Source organism: Triturus cristatus, chromosome 11 (genome assembly GCF_964204655.1).
Source record: "Triturus cristatus chromosome 11, aTriCri1.1, whole genome shotgun sequence".
In the NCBI taxonomy this organism is placed as follows: domain Eukaryota; kingdom Metazoa; phylum Chordata; class Amphibia; order Caudata; family Salamandridae; genus Triturus; species Triturus cristatus.
This window is the reverse complement of record NC_140594.1, coordinates 1,183,900,245-1,183,913,690: the sequence shown is the minus strand read 5'-3', so window position 1 is coordinate 1,183,913,690 and position 13,446 is coordinate 1,183,900,245. Positions and strand designations below refer to the sequence as shown.

Below are 13,446 nucleotides of genomic sequence, written 5' to 3'. Positions count from 1 at the left end.
TTAAATGCACAGCCCTGTCTCTGAGGAAGGGGCGCGAGTGCACAGACGTGCCTAAGGACGGGACTCTGAATGCATGGACCTGTCTTTGGGGGAGGGAGGGCATTAAATGCACGGTCCTGTCTTGGGGGAAGGGGTGCGAGTGCACAGACCTGCCTGTGGGACGGGACTCTGAATGCATGGACCTGTCTTTGGGGAGGGCATTAAATGCACGGTCCTGTCCCTGGGTAAGGGGCACGAGTGCACAGACCTGCCTGTGGGACGGGACTCTGAATGCATGGACCTGTCTTTGGGGGAGGGCATTAAATGCACGGTCCTGTCTTGGGGGAAGGGGCGCGAGTGCACAGACCTGCCTGTGGGACGGGACTCTGAATGCGTGGACCTGTCTTGGTGGAGGGCATTAAATGCACGGTCCTGTCTTGCGGGAAGAGGCGCGAGTGCACAGACCTGCCTGTGGGACGGGACTCTGAATGCATGGACCTGTCTTTGGGGGGAGGGCATTAAATGCACGGTCCTCTCTCAGGGGAAGGGGCGACAGTGCACAGACCTGCCTGTGGGACGGGACTCTGAATGCGTGGACCTGTCTTGGTGGAGGGCATTAAATGCACGGTCCTGTCTCCGGGAAGGGGCGCGAGTGCACAGACCTGCCTGTGGGACGGGACTCTGAATGCGTGGACCTGTCTTGGTGGAGGGCATTAAATGCACGGTCCTGTCTCCGGGGTAGGGGCGCCAGTGCAGACCTGCCTAGGGATAGGAGTCTGAATGCGTGGACCCGTCTCTGAGGGAGGGCATTAAATGCACGGTCCTGTCTCCGGGGAAGGGACGCGAGTGTACAGATCTGCCTGTGGGGCGAGACTCTGAATGCATGGACCTGTCTTTGGGGGGGGGGAGGGCATTAAATGCACGGTCCTGTCTCCGGGGAAGGGGCGCGAGTGCACAGACCTGCCTAAGGATGGGACTCTGAATACGTGCACCCGTCTCTGAGGGAGGGCATTAAATGCATGATCCTGTCTCAAATGGAAGACAATTAATGCATGTACATCTCAAAAGAAGGTCAGCGGATACAAGACCTGTTCCTCGGGAGAGCTGTGAAAGCATGGACATGCCCCTGGGGGAAGGCATTAAATGGACAGGTCCGCCTCTGTTGAAGGGAGTGAATGCATGGGAAGGGTGGTGCGCCACGCATGGAGGCAGGAATCTGAAAGGTCACAAACGTCCACTGTAAGGTCATGGAGGCTCCACCGCCTAACACCTGTGTGGTTTGTTCCAATCAGAGCCTATCATAAGAGGTCATGCAGGGCAATGCAGCAAGCACCACTGCATCACTCAAAAGGGAGCATGCAGGCATGCCGTGGCACACCGAGTACCTTGAAAGAGGGGCGCTAAATGAGAACAGAGAGCGCAGGAGCAGGGCACACGCCGCACGGAGCGTCTGAACTTACTCTGAACCAGGATGGCCGGCTGCGGTGGCCGTGGCGGTGGCTCGCCTGAGGAAGGAAACAGGAAGCACAAAAAAGGGCGTAGAAAGAAACAGGATGGGGGAAAGGAAGCAAGAATTAGTATGCAAGAAACAATGCAAGCAAGCCAAGAGAAAGTCACAGGCCAACAGAAATAAAAGAGATAAGAGGCCAAGAGAAGAGTGCACGGGCCAGCCTTCCGCCAGGCAGCACTTATCCGTGATGCGCCTCTCCAGCCAGAGATCCCTGGTCGGCCCGATATCACGCGTAATGTCCACTTCTGTAGGGCCATGTCGTCCACTCCGTAGATTTATTATCAGTGAATTTTGGGGGGAGGGACTTAATGATAGGGAAGAGCTGCAGCAGCATTGACAGAAGCTGTGGAGAGGTGCAGTAAAATACAATGCATTTCTAAAGCTCACAGCTACCTCGAAGGAGGCGTCCAAGCGCTAGCAGAAAGGATAACCCATAAGCCTTAAGAGAAGGCAGTTTTAGGGAAGGTTCATACAAGAACAAAGAGTAGAGTTTTTGGACCTTTTCTAAAAAAAATAGTTAAGAAGGGCTGTTTCTCATAACAATAGAAGGCACATTCCACAACCAGGCAGCCACAAAGGCGAAGGATCTACCGCCTCTTCTGGCCTTCAGTATGCGATGAGGTTTAAAATGCTTAAGATTGTTACGCAGTGCTTTCACAACAGGGTAGCGACAGGCTTCTTTTCAGAAGGGACCAAGAAACAGAGTGCCAGGGCCACCAGTTAGGATTTTAAGTAAGGAGTGGTAGGGCTAAGCTGGTGACAGAAGAGGAGAGCTATACTACACCAAGGTGACAGACTGGGCTCCTGGGTTCAGAAGAGTCCTGCCACACTGCTCCTGGCAATGCTGTGCTGGTGCCCTGGACACCTGTGTGACAGAAGAGGAGAGCTATACTACACCAAGGTGACAGACTGGGCTCCTGTGTTCAGAAGAGTCCTGCCACACTGCTCCTGGCATTGCTGTGCTGGTGCCCTGGACACCTGTGTGACAGAAGAGGAGAGCTATACTACACCAAGGCGACAGACTGGGCTCCTGGGTTCAGAAGAGTCCTGCCACACTGCTCCTGGCATTGCTGTGCTGGTGCCCTGGACACCTGTGGTCCAGAAAAGGACAGCCACATTGCTCCTGGCAGACGCTGGCACTGCCAGACAGCAAGGTACTTACGTTTAGCCCTTCCTTGCAGCTGCGTCGGTCTCGCCAAGCTCAGGTCTACACCCAGAACATCAGGTGGGTCCATGGGATTTCCCAGGTACAGCCTGAGGAGAAAGGGAAGGGGTGAGCCAGGTTATATGAGGAACAAGGTGAGGAAGAGCATCGCCCCCCGAGCAGGGTAGAAAGCAGATGTTCAGCAGCGCTTCTACCCCCACCCGACATTACACACCACAGCAGGGTTAGACAGAGGTTCAATCGGAACAGGAAGGATTAAAGCGTTGTGTTAGTCAAGGGAGAAGCGCGTGGGGTTAGATATTGCCATAAGCCTCCGACACAAAGAGACAGAGTTTGAACCTCACAGTATAGGTACACCACACTGCTTACGACCGATGTCCAAGCTCAACACAAGTGCAAACATCCAATCAATGCAAGCAAAGTCCCTGAACAAGTCAGTAAAAGGGAATTTGGGAGAGAGCAGAGGTGGTAAAGCATTGGGCTGGCTCAACAACAAAGAGACAGAGACCTTGATGACTTTGAGTCCCATTCAAACTGAAATGCCCACTGGTGGTCCTTCTGTTTTGATGCCGTGTCCTGTTGGTGCACTTGCATGACATCAGTGTTCTACCTCTAGACTCTCGGGGTCTCAGTTGAGATCTTCGGGTGCCGCTCAGTCCCAAGGGTGGTTGTCCTACTGTTTTGTGTCAGTGCGCCTGCATGATGTCACAGCGTTCTACCTCTAGACTCTCAGGTGAGATCCTTAGAAGGGGTCCAGGAACAGAGAGCCAACATCACGTGGCTGGTGCGGCACCGCCCTATGGACTCATCTCCCTATCTAGCGTACGCAAAGAATTTTCAATAAATAATCCCAGGTGTACCTGCCGCCTTTTAGCAATCTGTATCGAAGCCTACTGGCTTTGTTACAACAGACCCTAAGTGTGGAAATATAAAGTCCTGGCTCTGTCACCTTCTAGGCGACCATCTTGCGATTCCCATCACCTCCTCCAGTGGCCTGCTAGCACAGTGTGGGGTACAGCCGAGCCACGCATCGCTGCCACCAAGCTATTCTTAAAGTAGAGTTAGGGGATGCCTGGATCAAGGTGGTTCTGTGGAAAAGCGGGTAGGAGGCAGGGGGAGGCAGGCAGGACAGGGAAGTGGGGAGCGGTGTGAGGCAGGAGGGAAGAATGAGGATAAACAGAATGAGGCGGAGTCCTGTTGGAAGTGAGACGAGATTAGCAATGTAGCAGGAGGTGCGCAAATGGCGAAAGAAAAAGCTTAAAGACTAGCATGGGCCAGAGAGATGCTAGGAGGCAGGGAGAGGGCATAGCAGGCAGCTGGGGGAGAGGCAGAAGGAAGCAGCAGGAAAATATGAAGAACCAGGGGGTAGAAGCAGAAAGATACTGGAGGGGAGGAGGAAAAAGCAGGTAAATGCGAGAACGCAGGAGGGAAGAGTAGGTGAAGGAGAGAAAAGCGAAGTAGGTGGTGGGAAAGGGTATACGCTGGGGGTAATAGAAGGGACTAAGCAGGTGGGTGCAGCCGGGGGAGAAGGAGGTAGATACAGGGATTCAAGAGACAGAGAAGCAGGTAACAGTAGGAGAGGCAGGGGAAGAGCAGGGGAAGGGAGATGAGAAGGAGAGGGAAAAGCAGGTGGAGGAGGGTGGGTGTGAAGATGAAGCTGGCAGATGAGGGCAGGTACAGAGGAAAAGATGCTGTATGTGTGGAGGTGGGGGAGGGAGAAATATGTATATGATGATCGCAGGCAGAGAGTGTAGGCGGGGGATGCGAAGTGGCAGTAAATAGAAGCAGGCAGAAGTGGGGCAAAAGAAAGAGGAGGCGGCCGACGTGGGGAGGAAGGAGAGAGGAGAGGATGGATGCAGGAGCTAGAGGGAAGGGAAGGTGGTGGATGTGGGGAGGCGGGGAATGGCAGAATCAGGCACATGTGGGGGAAGCAGTGCCGAAGCTAGATGCAGGAAAGTAAGAGGGACAAGCAGGTAGATAAGGGGAAGCGGAAGGGAGAAGCAGGTACATGTGGAGAGTGCAAAAGAGGGGGATGTCGGGAGGCAGGAGGGAGAAGCAGGTAAACAAGGGGAGGGAGAAGCAGGTAGAGGAGAGTGTAAAGCAGGCAGATGAGGGGAGGAAGGAGGTAGAAGCAAGTAGATGAGGGGAGGAAGGAGGTAGATGAAGAGAGGCAGGAGGTAAAAGCAAGTAGATGAGGGGAGGAGGGAGGTAAAAGCAAGTAGATGAGGGGAGGAAGGAGGGAGAAGCAGGTAAATCTGAGGCAAAAGGAGAAGCAGGAAAGAAATGCAGGACAGGCAAAGACAGAGGCAGCCAGAAGTGAAATAAGTAGATGCGAGAAGTTAAGAGGGAGGAAGAGGCAGCAGGGAAATGAAGGAAGAATCAGGGAGGCTTTGTGGGGGTAGGAGTCCGGAAGAATGAAAGCACTGCAAGCAGGCAGTGAAATGAGGGCCCAACTGTAAGGAGGCAGGAGGGTGAAAGAGATTGTGGAGGCAAAAGGGAGAGGTAAGTAGATGTGAGGGGACAGTGTAAGGGGAGAGCAGTGAGGAGGAAGAGGAGGTAGAAAGCTGGGGGAGGGTGCACTCCCAGCCACACAACTGAAATTCTACATGATCAGGCTGAAAGCCGCCCTTCGTGTTATCTACCCCACAATGAGAGTCCTCTTGGGAGGTAGACTCTGAAGCCACAATACTGAACGCGATGGGTTTAGCACCATAACTAACCCAGCTCCCATGCTGACGGTCATAACTAGCTGGGGTCAGCCAAACACCATGCAAGCCTGAGGGGGTCGGGCTACTGCAGGGAGGAATGAGAAAGTAAACGATGGACAAATGAAGAGAAAGAGAGGCAAATAAATCACAAGAGAAGGGAAGAGGAGAGCAGAGTAAGAAAAAAAAGTGGATAGAAAAAAGGAGTTTGGGAGTAGAAGGGAGAAAGAAAAGAGCGCACGAGGCCCGAACAATCATAAGAAATAAAAGGACTAATAAGAGACGAGGGAGCTAATGAGAAGTGGAGCAAGAGAACCATCTGGAAGTGGATAAAGAAAAGATGAAGTGGCTAACAGAGAGCGAAGAGTAGGGTGGGGGTACAAACAAAGGCTAGAGGAGAGCAACTAAGAAGAGAATAAGGGAAGGAGGGAGACTGGATAAATAGAGAGAGATGCAAGGAGAAGTGGAAAACAAAAGGAAAAGAGTAAAGTGGGTTGGTAACGGTGAAGCAAGAGTGAGAAAGATATTGGAAAGATCAAAAGAGCAGGCTCCTGGCAGAACCTTTATAGATTCACATTCTTGCTTCATTGTGCTCCCTTGACGCTGGATCCAAGATTGTCCTTTTACATTTAAAAAGCACGGTGAAGTCAGCGGAAGCGCCTGTAGACAGACTTCCACGACCCGGACAGGCAATCGAGAAGCCATGCGGCTTCTCTGAGTGTTTGATCCCTTCTTGGGCCGACGAGTATTTCATTTTACAAAGTTACCCCTCCATCTTGGGAAGGATGGGTGGGACGTTTGCAACATGTGGAAGGTACAAAGCAAGGAATATAACCTTACAGGTAACTTTCTACTGTCGCAGAAACCTTCCATGGAGTCGCATGCTCTGCATAGGCATGCAAGAAGGATGTGGAGGTGGGAGAGGGAACACCCGACATGTCGGCGCGTGCACGAGTGCAGGCGGCCATCTTTAGTAGAGAGCGTATAAAAGGCCACACATCTAACGTTTGCTAGTCAACAGAGTTGCTGTTTGGATGGATGCACTTGTCAAAAGGTGCTCCAGAAGACAGCCAGTGCTGCAAGCCTCCAGGTTTTCAGTTAACACTCATGAGTCAAAGCACTGTGGCGTTTCTTGATCCTAGCTGTACGATCAGTTGAGTGCACACTTTGGGTGGAGCTCGCTAAAGCGTTTGCGTCACAAACAGTTGTCAGTCTTGAAAGGTCGTTCACACCACCCCAGTGGTAAAAGAGTTCAGAACTCGCTCAGCAATGACCCATTGAATAGGACAGTGCAGTGTCCAAGTGTAACTCTGTGATGCACCTTTGTGAAAAGAATATGAGGCTTTAAGAAAAGTCACCTTTGTGATACTATGTTAAGACCAAGCTTTGGGAATGCACAACTTCAAGGCATTCCTCTGTGATAAAACAACAAGAATCTTTGGCACTGTAGCCATCATCTGTGCTGGAACAGGCGTTGCCTTCTTATTGATCAAATCGAATGGGGAAAGAATACAAGGTGCGTAACACAATAACACAAGAGTAAATTTAGAGGTGGGTTTGCCCTAGCAGCTCAGCGTATTGTTGTAAATGCTAAGACATGTTACTCAAACCTCCACCTCAAACCTCATTAAAAGGAAGAGATTCAAAATGTTGTCATCTTTATTTAAACCTCTTGGTAAGAAGGTTCCTGGTCTGTTGTCTGCTGAAGACAAGTGCACGTCCAAGCGCTCGGCTGGTTGTGCAATAATCGCTGCAAAAGATGCATTTTCCGCAGTGAGAAGGGACCAGATGAAGTCAGAAACTCTTCCCCTTTTATTCTGATGGTTCACACAGAGGCTCCTTTTTGGAACAAAGTGCCAGTCTCACTGTTCCACTTGATCCTCTGGACAGAAAGGTTCTGCAAAGTCGAGGACTCGGGATCCGCACCAAAAGGAACACACGAAACAGGCAAAGGCGTCCAAGCACAGGAACCTGGTTCACTGGACTTAATATCAGGCTACCATCCAGAGGTCTCCCGTGTTGCATCAGTGGCCCCTGAAGATGAAACCCCGCAGCACATGCACAGAATCTGTGGTAGGTTTATCAATGGCCGCTCAGCGGCGTCCTGCGGGTTTACTACGAAAATATCCCGTTTTTAATATCGCTGAACGGAAATATCGTGGTCAACGTACTATCTGGTCACCTAGAGACATCCTGTCGCTTGCAATAATATGCTCAGGAAAGTGCTAGATATGGGCTGGAAACAGGTTTACGATTATGGGTGAGATTGTAGTTCAGGGCTGGGGTTATGTTTAGGGTTAAAGGTCAGTCGCTGGTTTCAGGACTGGAGTTAGGCATGCAATTATATTTTTTGTATGTCGCATGCATTTTATCATTATATTATCTACACTTATATGGTGTGTTCATACAAAAAATAATATTTTGACATACCATATAAATGAAGATGATAAAATACATGGAACAAACTTAAAAAATGATATTTTCTGGTGGTATTTTTCACACAAGCATGATATTGTGTTATACAACTGGTCAGGGTCAGAACCATGTGCACAGACGAAGACCACAAACTGCTATGAAATGTATTCAGGGGCAGGATAATGCAAAGCAGAGGTACCGATAAAGATGCCAAGAACCACAGCTAGAGAGAGCAATACTGGGAAAGAGGAGGAAAGAAAAGGAGAAAGCATTCTGCAGCGAGCAAGGCAGTACTGCAGAATGCAAGGAAGAATGGACGGGAAGGAGAAACCTAACGTAAGTGCAAACATGATAAAATGCAAAATCAAAAGGCGAAAAGAAAGCAAAAGAATGAAGTTGGAGGCTTACTCGTCAATCTTATCTGGAAAGCCCCAGCAGCGCTCAGGGTTGGTGTCTCCATGGCCTGTGTGGATGAAGCTGTTTTTAAGGGGCCGGCTGATGTCGTGGGCCGACAGTCCCGCCACGGAGGTCACCGTGTTCCTGGGGAACGGGCCCACCTTAAGTGTCCGCTTATTCTGACCCCTCCACCAATAAATCTCAGCCCTGAGAAACAAAAGAGGGCCTGATTATTTGAAAGCAGAGAAAAATACAAATGAAAAATGAGAAACTAGCCCAGCAGGAGGGCAGGATTTGGGTTCATCTGGCCTTGAGGATGGAGCGGCTGTGGTACGGTCCACACGGAGGCAGAATCCAGTGAAGGCCGCCCACATTTTTTGTTTATTAATAACTACCCCCATCCAACCCACCGTCTAGCCAAAGTTAAGTAACTTGAAATGTTATTTATGTAACACAGCACCCCCTGCACCTTCTAGGAACTCTATAATAACACAACCACTGATATCAAAATGACAGGCACCCAACAATACTGGGAAGAAGCAGCCTTGTGACCAGCACACAGAACAGCAGCAAAGTGGGGGCAAAATGTAACTATCACCTGCAAATTGTTGGGACATTTGGAAACTTTGCAATAGATGTAAAGTTTGGAAAACTTCGCCAACCGTAGCTTGAAGGTGAACTTACTGAGATACTTTTAGGCCAAGTCTAATCTTGTGGGATTGTTTTCGTGCCATTTTTAGGCCTCGGCTGGACAGCGCATGCGCTGTCTCTAAGAGACGTGTTGTTTTCAATTCAGTGGGCTTCCGCCCGCCCATCGCTTACCATTTGTTTGCTCCATCGTCGCTCTCACAGCCGTCATTCCCGTTTGTCAATAGCATGAAAGCGTTAGCCTCATCCTGTGTTTGGCCTAAGTACATGTGTCCATCCACCTCACCCGTTTTAGGAGTAACTTTTTTCTTTGACTTTGAGCACTCCACACAAGCGCTCGCGTTTTCACTTACTCCGTCTCCTCCCACCGCCCCAATCCTGTTGCTTCTTTTCCTACGGAGATCAGCTTTATTATTCACCTCCTCACCCACCCTCACGCGGTTTCTGTTCCATTGTGTAACTTGTTTATGGTGTTTCATTATTAAAAAACAAGCTAAAATTGGAACCGACATTCTGAAAGTACCAAGGCTTTTAAAATGACGCTTCATGAGGTATGTTGTTTATGAAGCCAGGCACCACCCACGTCCTCATTTTTTCATGTAACTTTCGTTTCATTTTCACTCTTGTAGTTCACTCATCGCGCCCCTCTCATTTAAACATAAAAGCTAACTTCTGACAGACAAGTCGCAATGGAGCACACTGTAGTGGACAAAAATAGGTGTGCTGCTGAGGGCTGGGCACTCGCCGGGGAATTGGCTAAGCCAAGGGCCAGCTGTGGATGCTGGGCTCCGGCAGCTGCTGCTCGGGCGCTTTATTTCAGTTTTAAGAGCTGCTATTTGTGTGTTCTTGCCCAAATATTTAATTTCATCAAAATCGTTTTTCTTCATTATCGTACATCAAAGCGGGCTCAAATATATGAGTTCAGAATACAGCGCAGGCTGGGTCACTGTGCTTTTTTGCATGACTTTCAGCTATGCTGCTATTCAACATGGCTAAAAAACATGGACAATGTCCAAAGCTCTCGGATTGCCGGGCCCTTTTGACTTTGCCAATGCTTGTTTATACTTTGGAAGCTTTGTTAAGATTGTGAAGCATGAGAAGTCAAACTTTACTAAGACAGGAAGCGGAGGAAAGACTTCATACACCTGTCCCTTACATGAGCAGTTTCCTGACACATGGGCCACACGAATGCTAGCCAACCACGCTCTATGCGGTGGATGCGGTTAGCCCTTTCAGTGCGGGATCACAATAGCGATGTCTTAATATCGACCACGAACCTCGCATTGCACTACCTTGTCATGGTAAGTAGATGTGGAGTCAGAATAGTGAATCTACACCTATATCCACACTCACCTTGTTGATATAGTGATATATACAACACTGGGGAGTCGAACGTTTGAGAATGTAGTTGGTGCTGTGACATACAACCAACCGTAGTGTGCGCGTTCTGACAGAGGCGCTTTGGAAATAAGACACGGCAGGGCCACTGGAATTATGTGACAGTGCAGCCATGGCAATTTTTTCATATATGCAGATTTGCCGCATTTGCCACATAATCCATCACCTGACTCATAATCTGCAGATTTTAACAACAAAAAATGTGTTTCTCGCTCAAACGGTTTGAAGGTTACTAAAAACGCAGAAACATGTGCTACCGCGCAGTTGAAGGCCCTTTGCAAAGGCTGATTGGTCACCTTTCTGTAACTTATTGCTATATTTGGGCATTAAAATGGTACTGAGGTGCAAGCAACGCATTGACAGTGTTACCAAGTTTCAAAATGACAACAAAATGAAGTATAACTATCACAAAATGTGCTGCATAATGTCGCATAATTTGCCCCTCCCCTGCCGCATAATTCCAGTGGATCTGGTATAAGGATACCCAGGGCTTTAAGTGGGCCGGGTCCTGCCGGTGCTCAGCATTGGCAGTTCTTAAAAGCAGGTGCTGAAACGGGTCCTTATTGGGCTCCTCATTTTTGCCCGCAGGGTGGAAAAAAAGAATCTCAACTCAGCAGCAGCGCCACCTTCACTGCGTGTGATGCAACTTCAAAGAGACTCGTTATAGTTCTTTCACAGTCTCGTCATTTCAGAACAGAAGCATTCAATATCACAATCAACGAAAAACATATTTATATAACGAATCTCTGCGTTTGATCTGCAGTGAACCGCAAAGACCGGGAAACTGCGAAAATACCACCCGCCACAGGATGGCGCCATGCCCCAAGATTTCACCCAGATCGACAAGCTGGTTTATCAGCGTGGAATGTGCAAGCTTCTCTCGCTAGAGCTCCGTGGCATCTCTGCAAAGCTTTCACAACTGTACATATTTGTGAATACGTGTGACTTTTTCAGCTCGTTACAAAATTCACAACCTTTCTTTAATGTTCAACTATTTTGTTGTAAAACATGCATTTTTTTATAATAAATTTATATTAATATTTGACGCATAATCTTTCACCAAAAACTACAGAAATGTGAATTATAAAACTGTTATATACCTCCCCAAATAACGTACAAGAGGTCGGGGCTCATATGTGACCCTCTTCTGCGGAGAGAGGGAGGGAGAGAGAGACTGACTGCCTGCCAGTGTTTGCTTCCATTGCCTGGGTGAGGAAGAGACATTATGCATCGACTGAACCGGTGTCAATAGGGAAGGCTCCCAGAGCATAAAAAATACTTCCACGTACCCAAAAGGAACCTCCGCTCCGCAGACCTCGCCCTGGCAGAGACCCCACGCATCCGCAGAACCAGAGCAGGTGGAAGAGCCTTCTACATCGCAGCAAAGGCCTGGAACGAGCTCCCAGTCAACATCAGATGCTCCCCGACCCTGCACACCTTCGGAAGAGCCTCAAGACCTGGCTCTTCGACTGATCCGGAGCTGCAGACCCCCCCCTGTCCCACTCCCCCCCCAGCGCCTTGAGACCCTCATGGGTGAGCAGCGCGCTCTAAAAAAAACCCGATTGATTGATGGCGGCCCTGTAGAGGGCAGACCAGTGCCAGTGATTGACAGCTGGTGGATTCCGTGCAGGAGTCAATGGTAGTCAGTGAGCAATGACCAACCTCTAAGTGGGGCAGGAGAACCACCAGTGTGTCCGAGCTGGGCCTCGGCCAGTGCTTAATTTGTAAATGATAAGTGCCAGGGCACGTGTCAGGAGGCCGCTGCAGCTTGTACAACCCAATGCCCATGCCGGCTTCACCGATGACTGGACCAACACAAGTACTAACCATCACACCTTACACGTGTGACAATTCAGACTAGTCCAGGTCCCAAAAGCTAGAAGAATGGCTCGGGCGGCAGGTATTAGTCTTTTTAATGTGCACTGAACGAATATACAACTGTTGTGTTCATCTTTAATTTAGATAAAGACTGCCTCCTTGTGGCAGACTGTCATAAGCTCTGGTGTTGACAATTAAGTGCAGGTGCCGAGCACCGGAAACCACCGGCTCACATTAAGCTCTGGCTGATGGCAGTGCTCCCGCACCGCCAGCTCTGCATGAGCGCCTCGGTCTACTGACGCTTCTTGTGACTGACTGAGGGTCGTCGCGACTGAGGGCCTCATGGGGGGTGGAATGAAAGACCTCTCTTAACAAGTTGGGTGAGAACAGTCCACCTTATTTGAACAGGTAGAGCATGGCTGTGGTGCTGCTGGCCCATTCCTCAAGCCCCATCCCCCGGCCGGACCACCCTCAGAGGCACCACCACCCCCCCATGAGGCCTGTAGACAACTCATCGTAAGGTCAGTTCTCCACCATCCAAGATCTGAGGTCATCGCAGAGACGAGCCATGAGTGTGAAGACAACCTGGAGGCCCAAGTGGATGCGACAGTCCACCTCCTCTGTAGGACCCCACGTATCCAAGCCACAAGGACCCTCTAGAGCCGGTGGGCACCGGGTGGAGGCCTAGCGCAGAGCGGACTGGGGTAGTGGCCATGACCTGCTGTCACAAACCGCATTACCTTCAATCCTGCCCCACCACAGGTTTCTAGGCGCACACAAATGAAAGTGACTTGGGAAGGATGGGCAGGTGGCTGGCTGGATGGATGAGTTTATAGGTGGGTGGATGGGTAGTTGGATGGCCGGCTAGTTGGATGGGTGGATGGCTAGATAGCTGGATGGATGAGTGGCTAGATGGCTAGATTGCTGGCTAGTTGGGTGGCTAACTGAACGAGTGGATGGCTAGATGGGTGGCTGGATGGATGGATGGTGGCTGGATGGATGGTGACTGGTTGGATGGTGACTGGTTGGATGGATGGCTAGACGGATGGCTGGACGGATTGAGGCTTTTCATTTGGTGCTGCGATGATCCAGGCTTAAAATGCACTTCATGTTCTCTGCAGAGGGAACCACACCGAGGTGCAAAGATAATTGCAGGGTCGCCGCCCATTCCATCAATGGCCTCTCCTTGGAGAAATCACTTTAAGTGATGGTGAACGTCGTTTTCCTGCATATCCAATTCTACACCCCAGCAGCCGTGCCCTCCCCATGCTGGCCCAGCACAGGCTTCACGGAGTCCCTGGCCCCCGAGCTGTTCTCGTTTCCATGGTGATTTAGAAGCCGCCAGGGCAGAGGCCTTACTCAGGAATGCCGCTTTTCAGCTTTCACATGTCCGGGCCCAACTCAGCAACCAG

The 13,446-nt window shown here is 50.1% G+C and overlaps 1 protein-coding gene across 14 annotated transcripts in view; it reads right to left on the bottom strand.

Annotated features, from left to right (window-relative positions):
* TNK2 (tyrosine kinase non receptor 2) overlaps window positions 1-13,446 on the bottom strand; it is a 430,040-nt gene that overhangs the window by 38,534 nt on the left and 378,060 nt on the right. For 9 of the 14 annotated variants that reach the window (XM_085635987.1, XM_085635989.1, XM_085635992.1 and 6 more), the window contains 3 exons: window positions 8,183-8,377; window positions 2,652-2,743; window positions 1,365-1,484 (listed from right to left, as the gene is read on the bottom strand). In XM_085635987.1, the coding sequence (XP_085492113.1) occupies window positions 1,365-1,484; window positions 2,652-2,743; window positions 8,183-8,377 (407 nt within the window). The remainder of the gene's footprint in view (window positions 1-1,364; window positions 1,485-2,651; window positions 2,744-8,182; window positions 8,378-13,446) is intronic. The other 5 variants (XM_085635998.1, XM_085635994.1, XM_085635988.1 and 2 more) reach the window with 4 other exon arrangements.